Here is an 11,840-nt window from a genome sequence, read left to right as displayed (position 1 = left end):
TTGCAATTGCTTTTTTATTGTTGTTTATCAAGAGTCTGTCACATCTCACCTTTGTGTCACGGTACCGATGTGTGCACACAAGCTTTCACTCCAGAAAGCTGCTAAGTCCTATACACCCATTAGCCTTTCCTGAACACTGACCACAGTCAAAGTATGACGTCAAACCTTCCCACAGCCGCATTATGCGTGTGAGCAGCAGGAAGAACCGTTCGGCTGGGTGTTTGAAGTCAACAAACTCATCCCGGCACACTTTCAACGTAGTGGTGCCTTTCCATTTCGGAAACAGGTGCTGTGCAACACACATCAGGCAGCTGGAGTGTCCAGACTCTTCCCTCGCCCGGAACAGGCAGGCTGGCAAGAAACCGCCACTTGCCACCCAGCCCACAAAGGCCCACTCCAGCACCACCGTGCATCCCCTGGGGCGGCAGAGGGCACGGCTCAGGGCACGGGCCGGGCCTCCACCTCCCTCCCGACCCGACGACCTGCCGCCAGCGCCCCAGGACCCGCCGCGGCTGAGGGGCTGCTGTGGGGCTGGGGCCGGGGCCGGGCGCGGAGGGGCGGTGTCCCGGCTCCTCCCGCCCCGCCGCCCTCCCCTGGGCGGCCCGGGGCCAGCCCGTGGCGGCGGCGGGGCCCGGCCCAGCCCCACGTGAGGCGGCCCCGCCGCCGGGAGTCACGGAGCGGGAGCCATGGAGCTGCCTGCCGTCAACCTCAAGGTAGGGCCCGCGGGGCCGAGGCGCTCCCGGGCTTCCCCGGCGGGAAGAGAGAGCAGGCTGCCCGCCGCGGGGCCGAGGGCTGCGCGGCGCTGGCCTAGGCCCCGCCGTGAGGAGCGGGAGGGCTGTGAGGGGGTTCCGGCCGCGGCTCGGGGCGGCGGGATGGCGTCCCGGGGAGCCGGCGCTTGGCCCGGCCTGGCCTTCCCTCCCCTGTCGCTTGCTGGCCAGCGTCGCGCCTGGTGCAGGAGCTGGCTGGGGGCCTGGTGAGGAGTTGTGGAGGCTTCCGCGGAGGAAAGGCTGGTGTTCCTAAACTTTTTAAGCCACATGGGTAACCGTTGCAAAAGCACTTGGGCAGGCCATGACTTCAAGGTTCTCTCTTTCTTCAGGGCAGTTGCTAAGGTGGCCAAGGACTGGGTTGGGACAACTAGCTGGTTATTAACTTGTGTCCATGGAGGTTTCCAGCTCAGCTGACCAGAGCTAATCCAGGATAAACACTACGCAAGATCCTGAGGAGGCAAAGCTTTTGCTTGTCAGGCAAAATAGCTTCGAAAAATGATCCCACTTCCTTTGGGGTTATCATCTAGTAGATAATTGAAGTTACTTCTCTGTTGGGGGGGCTTCAGTTGGGGGCAATTTGGAAAATATGGTGAATACCTGGTAACTAGACAAATAGGAAATAAGGGAGTTAATCACAGTTACCTTATGCTTTCCACTTTGGGAAGAAGCATATCCGTGTGGAGAAGCTGGAGGATGCTAAAATGACTTTTTTGCTTTTGATGTTGGTGTTTGGTATTGAAGCCTTCCCTGACAGACACATGAAATTTTCCTCTATTTTTTTTGTCTTTTGTATTTTCAGAGCCATGAGGTTTCTAGGTGCCTTTTTCCAGCTTCACTACTTCAGTGTCTTGTTTGGTACAGCAAGTTTCAGGTGCTTTCTTTGGTTAAAACTTTGTGCAGAGGATGAAAGCACCGCTGATCACATCAGGGTTTTTCTGCTATTGATTCATGAAGCTATGAGCAGTGGCCTTGGAGCAGGCTGCCTACCGGCTGGGTGGGAGGATAGTATTATTTCAGATACCGTTATGGATTCATTTTTTTACAGGAAGGCTTTCACGTGGCTCTGCTAAATAAAAGCTTGGCATTCATACAATGATGTTTCACCCTCTTACTAGTTCACTAAGAAAAGCAACTTCCCCTTTTAGAGGCAAGTAAGCAAATGGATTTTTCAAGGCCTGGCATGTGGATTATATTGCATTCTGGAAGCTAGCTGATACTTCGCTCTGACAAGTTTGGACTATTGTGTGATTCCCAGGGCACTGGGAAGATTAAAAGATCTTGCCTTCTGCTTTGTTTTCTAATTTGGTTTGATTTTTTTTTTTTTCCCCATGCTAAAACAACAGTGAAAAATAAGGACATTTAATTAAAAAGTTTGCCAACCTGAAATACATGTTCTACTTTGGGAGATGGAGATAGGGGAGCTGAAAAACAGTCTTCTGGAGTGAATCAGTCACTGTGATAACAACTAAAATGTTGCCTCTCTTCTCCGGTTTCAGACAACCCAAATCTCTTGCTAGATAAGAGTGAGCTTGTCCTGGGCAAACTGTTTTCACCATTAAGAGTTCTGTGTTGTCAAGTCTGCCTGTATGGCTCTGGGGAACACGGAGTTAATAATTGTACCTGCATCTTTGTACTGTTCCTGAGTTAGAGCCTGCTTCCCTGAAACATAGTGCAAAGGTGGGAAGAAGGCCCTTATTCAGAAAGGGACTGGAAATAACACACACTACTGCTATTCATTGGCATGATCTGTTTACAGCTTCTGTGAGATTAAAAGATGAGCCTTGTGATAGAAGTAGCTCTGAGAAAACTGCATGACTGAGCTGTGTTTGTGCCAGAACATAGCAATGTCTTAGCCCTGAGGTGTCTCTTTAAGCTACTTGCAGAGCTGTAAAATTAATGTAGCAGGCTTTACCCTAGAGTGGATGAGTAACATGCTCAGGCAACAGCATCTACTGGCTCAGCTCCCATAGTAATGCTCAGCAAAGCGTGTGGGAAGCAGCATAGCCATATTTTTGCAGTGAATACTTTACACCCAGGATTATTGCAGTAACTATGCAGAGCCTTGAAATACGAAGTTTGAGTTTGATCAAGCCTGGACAATGCTCTACAGTCCATGTGCCTGGAAACACGGGTTTTGTGCTTGGGCATTTTTTAATGCTAGGTCACAGAATCGTAGAATAAGTTAGATTAAAAGAGATCTCTGTATGTCATCTAGTCCAACCTCCTGCTCAAAGCAAAGCTAACTTCAAAGTTAAATCAAATAGCTCAACTCAAAATTGAGCTGATTTTTAAAAATCTCTGAGGATAGAGCCATGACAACCCTGTTGGACAGCCTGTTCCACTGCCTATTATCACTCTGTTATAATAATGAGGAGCATCCTCACAGGTGGCTCGCTCACAGGCGGCCACTCAGATCTATAATTTGGTCAGTATATCCTCAGGTGAATATGTCACTCACGGAGCAGATAAGCTCACTCCCCCAAAAAAATTAAATTAAAAAAGTTAGATACTACAAGAAAATAATAGTAATTTGGAACCATGTAATTTTTAACTTAGACAAAATTCAACCATGTGCCAGGTTCTCTGCTGAAGCATGTTTAAAGGGGTGAGTTCCTGTTCCAAAGAGTTTCCCATCTAATGAGACCCAGGTAGAGCCAGGCTCTTTTTATGCTTGGCAATTAGTTCCATCACATGCTGGGATTTGCAGAGGAGATAGGAATTCCCCTGAGCTCTCCCCAGTGTCCAATGGGATGCTTTTAATCACCTGATCATTCTTCTGCCCAGAAAGGATAGCGACAAAGGTCCCACCTTTTTTATTTTCTGCTCTCAGCACTATGTCAAGTCTTAGGAGTTATTTTCTCAAAAGAAGAAAAGCATGCCTTTCTTAGGTACAGACTTAAGTCCCTGAACAGATGGAAAAAAAATTAAATTCTTCTGCTGTCTCATCAGGAGACTGCCTGCAAATTATCTAATCTCACATAGTGACTGTAGCTGTAAAGAATGTTTTTCATTAACACCACATTTTCTATGTTAAAGCATACGAAGACCACCAGCTAATTCCATAGTGCCCTGAAGAACTGTCAGGTAAATTGGACTAATAACCAGGAAGGGAATGCCTTGTTTTTATTTCAGCAGTCCCTCATACTATCAGCCCTAGTTTACCTGACTCTATGCTGATGACTAAGCATGCTTCATAATTTAATAACTGCAATATTGATCTAGACAGCTTTAAAAAAAAAAAAGCCACCCTGCCTAATTATGTTAACTGGTGAGCCTTGAGGGGTCTTGTGGGTATGTAACATGCAATTAAATACTACCTAATTATGAATTTCCCCGATGTTGTGGTAGTCTCTTGAGTAAAGGCTGTTTGCGTGTCTCCATTCTTATGCAAGAACGTCTTGTATTTTACTGATTAGCAGTTTCTGCCTGGTCTCTGTGGTACAATTTGGGAGAAGGGGAAGTGGGGGGTGGTGGTGAAGCATTTCATAGGCTTTCATGAACAATTTAAAAAAATCATTAATAAAAATCTGTTTAAACAGTGTTTGAAGTTACGACAAAAGTCTAGGCTGCACAGGGTGAATGCTCAGCAGATGTGCTAGGGTCCCGCAGTGGAGCAAGAGCTGTCTTATCGTAAGACATCTGCATCGTGGTGTCTTGGCAGAGCAGTGTGAGCCACAGCAGATTGTCACTCGATTTCCTGGTTGCGCTTCACTCATGTCACAGCTTCATTGGTTATTAACTCTCTTCTCAAGCAACTAGTTTTGTGTTAAGTTAGAGCACAGATAGGCGTTTTAAGTCAATGAATGTAGTAGGATCTCAGAAGATCTTAATTTTTTTTAGCATCTTAATGCTGCTATCTACATACAGCTTTCCTGTATCAACTGAGTAATTTAGCCTTTTGCTGCTTACTCATCTCCCAATTCTTTTTTTTTTTTTCTGGTGGGAGTATGGGGGGGGCTGTGCTTCAGAGAGGTTTTGGTAGTGTGGGTTTTTTTTTCATACCACGGTCATTATAACTGTTGATTGGAGCCTTTCTCACAGCTAGAAAAAATGGAAGGGTGCCTGTTTCCCATGGATCCTCTGATCTGTCCAGGTTCAGCCTTTCTTTTATGAGGCTGCTAATAGAGCATGTCTGCCATACTCTTTTTTTTTTTTTTTTTTTTTTTTTTTTTTTTTTTCCACAAGTGTTTAGAGTGAATATGAGTGATCTTTGTTGAGATTGGCCAGCGGGCTCAAAAGTGAGTGAGCGCATGGTTATAGGTATAGAAAAAGACTGGATTGGTATGTTCTTGTTCCCATTTGCTGTCTTAATAAACATGTAGAGTATGTCTCCTTGGTTACAGAAATGTCAAGTGCTGGTGAAGAGAATCCTTGTGTCACTGGTTACAGTAAGATGCTTTCTTCTTGGATCTGTCCCCTTGGGGGATCACTAGGATCAGGACCATTAAGGACATTTGCAAAGTACAGAATCTGTGACAGCATTATCTCGCTGCTACTTAGGGCACTGCCAGCATTTGGGCCCTGGTGGCTTCACTGGGAGTGAAAAGAGCTGTGTACTATGGCAGGATCGGGTTCTCAGACTCCTAGAAGATGCCTTCAGGTCTGTTAATATTGCAGTGAGGTCAAACCACTGCTCTGGACAGATTGGAAGGAGGTCAAAGGAGGATTTACTGAGGACTGGGGTGAAATTGCTGGGAGCTGCAGGCATGATTATCCATGGACTTCCTGGTCATGGGGTGCCAGATTGGTTATGTGTAAATTGTGCTAGCATAGTGTGAATCAGGTTGCCTGGCTTTCTGTACAAACTCTTCTGGAGTTCCAAAATCAATAACCCATTTAGAAAAGACTAAGTGGGCCCTGAATCAACTGTTGAAAGAGATGACAACAATAATGAATGACTACAGTGTAGCACCAGAGGAAATACTCAGCAACAAAAGCAGAGAAAAATGTTTTTGTGTCTTCACTGTCCCAGGTGCTACACCAGCTTTCTGCACTGGTTCATGGGTCCAGGGCACTCTTCCACCCATCCCTCAGAAACAAGATAGTGTCATTTCACATCGATCCTCCCAGAGTTCTCCCAACTTGCTGACCTGTCTTCCTCTCTGTTTTTTTTTTTCATAGGCCATCATTCTGGTACATTGGCTGCTCACAGTGTGGTGAGTGATTGCTAACTGGCCTGGGGGAAAAGAGGGTATTTCTTCAAACTAGGAATGGGATGTTCTCAGGGAATCGGCACTCCTTGTTTGTGCCTGTCTCTGTGCAAGAAGATCCTAAGTCCAAGAGGGAGGTGTTTGTAAGGGAATGCAAACAAACTGTTGCAAGCTTATTGTGAATGTGGGCTGGGTATTTTTTGTTGTCTTGTTTGGCAGGGGATGCATGAATTACATGCTTCCAGCCTCCTATGCCTGGGGAAATTTCAGTGTCCTTGCAGTGGGGATCTGGGCCATTGTGCAGCGAGATTCCCTTGATGCCATCATGATGGTGAGTGTGAGGGTGTTGGCCTCCAGCAGGCTGCTCAGGGAGAGGGTGGAGGGCAGAGACAGCTTCTTTGAGTCAGTGATGATTTTCAGCTGTTCCCAATACAGCAGTGAACAAGTCAAATTCCCTGTTTGGGTTATTTTGTTTATATTTAAGAGAGCGTGTAAATCTCTAAACACTGTAAACCATGATGAGAAGCATTCACCATCACTTATTTTGCTTCTCGGAGGTGAGGCATACTTGATTCTTACTTCTTTTTACCTGCTGTTGTGGCTTGTAATGCCAGAGGAGGACTCAAAGCGTTTAATATGCTTGAGTTGGAGGGGCTTTATAAAACCCTTCTCTGAGCATTAAAGAAATATCCTAAGAAGGTGTCTGACAGATGTGAAGAAAATAGACGAAATACAAGATCATGCATTTAGGAATCTCTGTTTACCTGGGGCAGTGTCAAGGGTTAGCAATGTGTGATACTGGGGTGAAGGCATGATTGTGTGAACACAGATCTCGCAGGAAATAGAGGCTGTAACTGACTGTTACTCGTAGTGGTTAATCCCCTATTCGGTTCATGTCCCATTCTCTCTTTGTTTCCAGTTCCTGACTGGCCTGCTGCTCACAGTCCTCACAGACATCATTCACATCTCTGTCTTCTACCCTACAAACCAGCATCTCCCTGACGTGGAGCGTTTCAGTATAGGCATGGCCATCTTCAGCCTCCTGCTCAAACCTATGTCCTGCTATTTGGTGTATCGAATGTATCGGGAGCGTGGAGGAGAGTACACCTTTAACATAGGTAGGATGCTTCCTCTGCCTCCATGTCGGCGTCGGCCACCTCCTCTGGTGTTAGGGAGACCACCTTGCGCTTTGGACCCTTCAGCCTGTGCTCTGTGCAGCTGGGTTCTGTGCCCCTCTCCAGGGAGGGGGGTGCTTGCTCTCTCTTGCTCATGTCCGTTCTCCCATTGTGTGGTTCTGGTGTGTCTTAGGCCTTAAATTTATGTTCTTCCTCTCTTCCTTTGCAGACCTGGAGTCCTCGTCCGACAGCCATTTTGCCTACAATGGTATTGATACCACTGCTGTCTCTTACTCAATATGACCGAGAGGCTTTTCCTCTCTTCTTCCTCCTGCATTTGTGTGTGCTGTTGGAAGCCTTTGGGTGTCCTCTCTTTGCCAACCCTTTCTTTTCCTTCTGGGGGAAAGTAGAGGCAGCATCCCCTCTAGCTGGATTACGCATGAGAGGGAGAGAATCTGGATTTCTAACTCCATGCTTTCTCTGGGCCTCCTCACATGTCCTAGTTGCCTTTATTGCTTTGGGCTTCCATTTCCTCACCTGGAAAGTGGGACTGGTGTTTACCTCATGGGACTTTGCCTGGAGGCACTCATTTTTCTCCTGATTGTACTAGCTAGTGATGGTGTGGCAGCCTTGCCAGAGAGAAGGGGCTGTGGCTGGATGTTCTGGGTCTCACTCAGCTTCTTTGCCAGGCATGCCTGGTGCTAGTTCATGCCAGGGCAGCTGCCAGGGATTGTTTGCTGGCAAACCCTGGCAAAGCCAGCAGCCTGGCACAATTATCTTTTTGCCTTCCTAAGAAGGCTGTGCAGCACAAAAGGTGGTATAACTGTATTACAATATTTGAAAGCTGTCACTTGTGCTGCTTGGGTGCTAGCAAAGAAGAAAACACTTCCTGTGAAAGGAGGTGGATACCTGCAGAGGAGAGGCCATGGAAGGAACCCACGGTTTGGGGCACTATATGCTCTTTGCATCTCTCTGCTAGTGGAATGTGGATGTCTTCTCCATCAGCTGCTTGTGCAAGTGCTGGACACAGCTGTCTTAACTGGGTCAGGAGGCTTGTGAGTCAATTTGCAGTGCTTTGCTGTGGGCCATGTTTCTGCCAATTTTTGTGAGCTGCTCACTGTGCTTGTAACTGAGGTTTGACATTTGTATTCCATGGAAAGTGTAGGTATCAGTGAGTTCATCCCTTTGCTTGGAATTTGGGAGCATTCCTTTTCAACCACACCGTCCCAACCCAGGCATGATACTGTCTGAGAGTCTTCTCTCAGGCACAGGTTGGAATTGAGACACCTTGTAGTTTCATATCCTCTCCTGACCTGTCTTTCTGACAATATTTTCAGTACAAACTGTGTGCTGTTGTTTTGTCAGATGTGGTTGACAAATTTCCTCTCTCATTTTCCTGCTGTCTGGCATTTTCCTTTTGAATCTAATAGTGTTTCAATTTTTTCTGGTCTTCTCTGTCTTGTTTTCTTTCCATGCAAAATCCCTTTTTGTTGCTTGGCACCATCCTTTCTGCATAGAACAAACCTCTTGTATGGTTTTGTGTCCACCTTTGATTCAGATTGCTTCCTAGCCATGCCAGTTGGTTGACCTATAGATAAAGAGCTGCCTCATGCTCATTCTCTGTCTGTCTGTCTCTCCTCTTTCCCTGCTCGTCCCCTGGACAGTAGCATGATTTTGTACCAGTCTTGTACCACAGGCAAATTGTTCACAGTACAATTGGCAGCACTGCTGGATTCAAATTTAGTGCCGTGGTGTGGCACTCTCGAGGCATAGCTGTGTTGTTGGGAACAGTGGTTCATGGATGAATCATGCTCTTAAATCTATGCTGTCAGCTAGCCATGGTTCCTGCTGCTTTTGGTTTTGTCTGTTCATTTTTCCTCTAGATCTCATAAACTTGATCTTGCTGAAATATTCTATTACAGGAGCCTGTTACGCTGCTGTGTAGTATTGTGGGTCTTGCTTTCCACACAGCCATGCGGCTACTAAGAGAGCAGCTCTCGGGGAATGAAGAGGCATGTTCAAATGCATCTCAGTGACTTTGCCTTTGTTGGAAGAATGAGTTTTCTTACCTCCTGCCTGTGTAGTGAGGATCACAGAACACAGGTGCTGGGGAGCTGGTAAAGCAGCTAATGTAGTGTGCTCCTGAGCTGTTGGTTTCTTCAGGAGGATTCAGTTCTCGTGCTTTTTGGTTTTTCCCAAGCGTGTTCTTTTCCATCTCCATTCAGGTCTCACCCGTGCAGGCCAGGATCGCAGCACCTATGAGCCGATTGATCAGCAGGATGTCCCTCCGCAGTGGCCTGACTCAAGCAAGACAGCCCAGCAGCCGTACTGAGGCCCTCTCTGCCACACAGAATGGACGCTTCCCTCGCGCAGTCCAGCCTTCCGGTCTTCCCATGTCTGTTCTGATGGAGCAAGACCTGCTACTAAGCAAATGGGAGAGGATCTGATTTTTCATTTTTTGCCTCCCTGAAGGTTAGGCAGATGGGTTCCTGCAGTAAGTCCAGAAGATCTTGAAGATGTCGTGTTAAGCACTGTGACTCTTTGTCATCCCAGTACTCTCCTTTCCTCCTTTCCCCTAAATCCCTCCTCTGTATGTGTGAGTGGATGCACCTTCTGCCGTCTTCCAAGTGTTGTATTGTGCATCCTCTCCACTGTAAGTAAGGGAACCACTCAAAATATTCCTGGGCAAGCTATCTTTAAAAGGCTTATGGACTGCCCTTAAACAGTACAGTTTAGCCTGCTTTTATGCAGATACATTTCCAGGAAACATCTGGAGGTTCCTGACGGCTGTTTTTGATGGTGTTAATTTAACTGTGATATATGACCATAACTCCCTGTGCTAGCTGTGGTGGTTTGGGTTGACATAAAATGCTCTTACTGGGCCAGGGAGCTGCATGTGCTCCCAGTATCTAGTCTTGAGTTTTATTCACTGATGCTTTTATGCAAGTTGAATGTCCTTCAGGATACTTAAAATGGCTGTTGAATGTAGGTTATAGATACTATGTGCCTTGAAATGTCCTTTTGCCTTCAGCTGCTTATCTTAACAGAACTTGAAATGTTACATTTTTCTAAGAAAACTATAAAATGAACACAGTTTTTCTGTGTTAGAAAAAGTTACACTGGTCACCTATGTCTCATTTGAAAATGTACATATTCCTGAGGGTATGAGACTGTAGCAGAGTAGTCCAGGAGAGCCATTATGGGGTCATTAAGGTCTCCAGGGCTTCAATGGCTTTTAGTCTAAGCTTTACTCAGACAAGTAGAGGGTACTGCTTGTAAATATGTGGGTGGGAAGGCGGTCTAGTAAAATGAGGGCTGGGGAAAGGAAAAGATGGGTTTATTTACACGGCAGCGGTGAGCTCCATGGGGTGTGACAAACTATAATCTTATGTACAATAAATCTGCCTTGCTGTGGCTTTCAGGTAAAATCCTTAAAAAAAAAATAGAAATTCAACAGGATTCTTTCAGAAGAGAAAGAGTATGTCAACGTTGGCAGAATGAAAATACTAGTGTTAGGAACATCAGTGTTTTTCTGAAGCAGGTTCATTTTCAGTTTACATCTATTACTCTACAATTGCATTTCTCTTGACAAGACCTGCTGTTGCATTGATTGTTCAGTGACCATGAGCCCTGTTAACTTTGCTGTAACCTCTAGAACCATACCATTTGTATTTTTTAAATTTTAAAAAAGTAATTTTCTCCCAAGTTTGATCACTTTAAACATAAGCAGATACTTCCTCCACTATGCTGCACAAGCGCTACAGTGACCTGCTGCTATACCTGGACCATCATCCTTTATGCTTGGACCAAGCATGTGATAAATGCCATCAAAGTGAAATAGTCTGGTTTACTCTCCTGAGACGAGTATTGTGCATTCATTTTGCAGGCTGCCAAGCATAGGAATAGAAATCAGTCTGCTCTTGAGATTAGATGGGGAAGAAAGAATAGGTAGGTGGAAATTTTTGGGGCTTGTGGAGTTGCAGAGCAGGCCTTTATGTTCAGTTAATGGTGGGGTTTTTTTTTCAGCTGTTCAGAACTGTACAGTGACAGCATAGATCCCTGAATAATGCATTTAACACTCAGGTTTTTTCTTCCCTAGACCTGTGAAGCACAGACTGAAAACAACTCGTTTAAATGCAATGCTTTTGGGGTGTTTGCACAAACAGTTATATCTAGTGATTTGCCATTCTCCATTGCAAAATACTCATCTATCTGACCTGTGTGAGCTTTTCTGTGGAGAATTCGTCACAGCTGGGAGCTCAGGGGAGCAAAGCAAGGCAGGAGTTGTGCTAGGCTTACTGTGCCTCAAGGATACCTATTTTGGGCAGTAAATCAGAGAGGTGATGACAAAAACGAGGCCTCTCTCCTGACTTCTGAGGAGGAGGGTGTTTGTTTTGACAGTGCATACAATAAGCACCAACGCGCTCTTGGATCAGTACCTGGTTTAGTAGGGCGTGTGGGGATTCATCGAGCCTGGGGTGCGGGAACACAGCCTTGCTGATCCGGGCAGCCTGGCTTCATGGCGGGGCTCCTCGTAGCTCGTCAGCAAGGTCTCCTCACCCAGACGTGCAGCAGGTGCGATACGCTGCGCAGGTGTGTTTGCTTTATTTTGTTAAATCCTCAGGTCCTGATGTGGCCGGGGTGCTTTGGTGATGAGCGAGCAGCTCGCCAGGGCCACCCACAACCCGCCCGGTGCAGGGAACACCCTCAGGCGGCCCGAGGGAGCGGGCGGGCCCTGCCCGCGAGGCTGAGGGCCGGCCTCAACCGACGGGGCACCCCGGCCTCGCACCCCGGCACCGCCGCCAGCC

The 11,840-nt window shown here is 46.6% G+C and overlaps 1 protein-coding gene across 2 annotated transcripts; it reads left to right on the top strand.

Moving 5' to 3' along the window:
• Positions 1–686: 686 nt before the first annotated feature.
• Positions 687–9,409, top strand: AGTRAP (angiotensin II receptor associated protein). Of its 2 annotated transcripts, XM_086476217.1 has the most exons (6): positions 687–713; positions 5,889–5,923; positions 6,137–6,248; positions 6,837–7,035; positions 7,262–7,309; positions 9,261–9,409. In XM_086476217.1, the coding sequence occupies exons 1-6, from the start codon at positions 687–689 to the stop codon at positions 9,362–9,364; spliced, it is 525 nt and encodes a 174-aa protein (XP_086332343.1). In that variant the 3' UTR covers positions 9,365–9,409. The 2 variants fall into 2 exon arrangements, with proteins under 2 accessions (XP_086332343.1, XP_086332344.1); XM_086476218.1 differs by lacking the exon at positions 7,262–7,309 and having other exon boundaries at positions 9,258–9,409.
• Positions 9,410–11,840: the final 2,431 nt, after the last annotated feature.

Source organism: Leptosomus discolor, chromosome 20 (assembly GCF_034619465.1).
Source record: "Leptosomus discolor isolate bLepDis1 chromosome 20, bLepDis1.hap2, whole genome shotgun sequence".
In the NCBI taxonomy this organism is placed as follows: Eukaryota; Metazoa; Chordata; class Aves; order Leptosomiformes; family Leptosomidae; genus Leptosomus; species Leptosomus discolor.
This window is presented reverse-complemented; position numbering and strand designations above follow the sequence as displayed.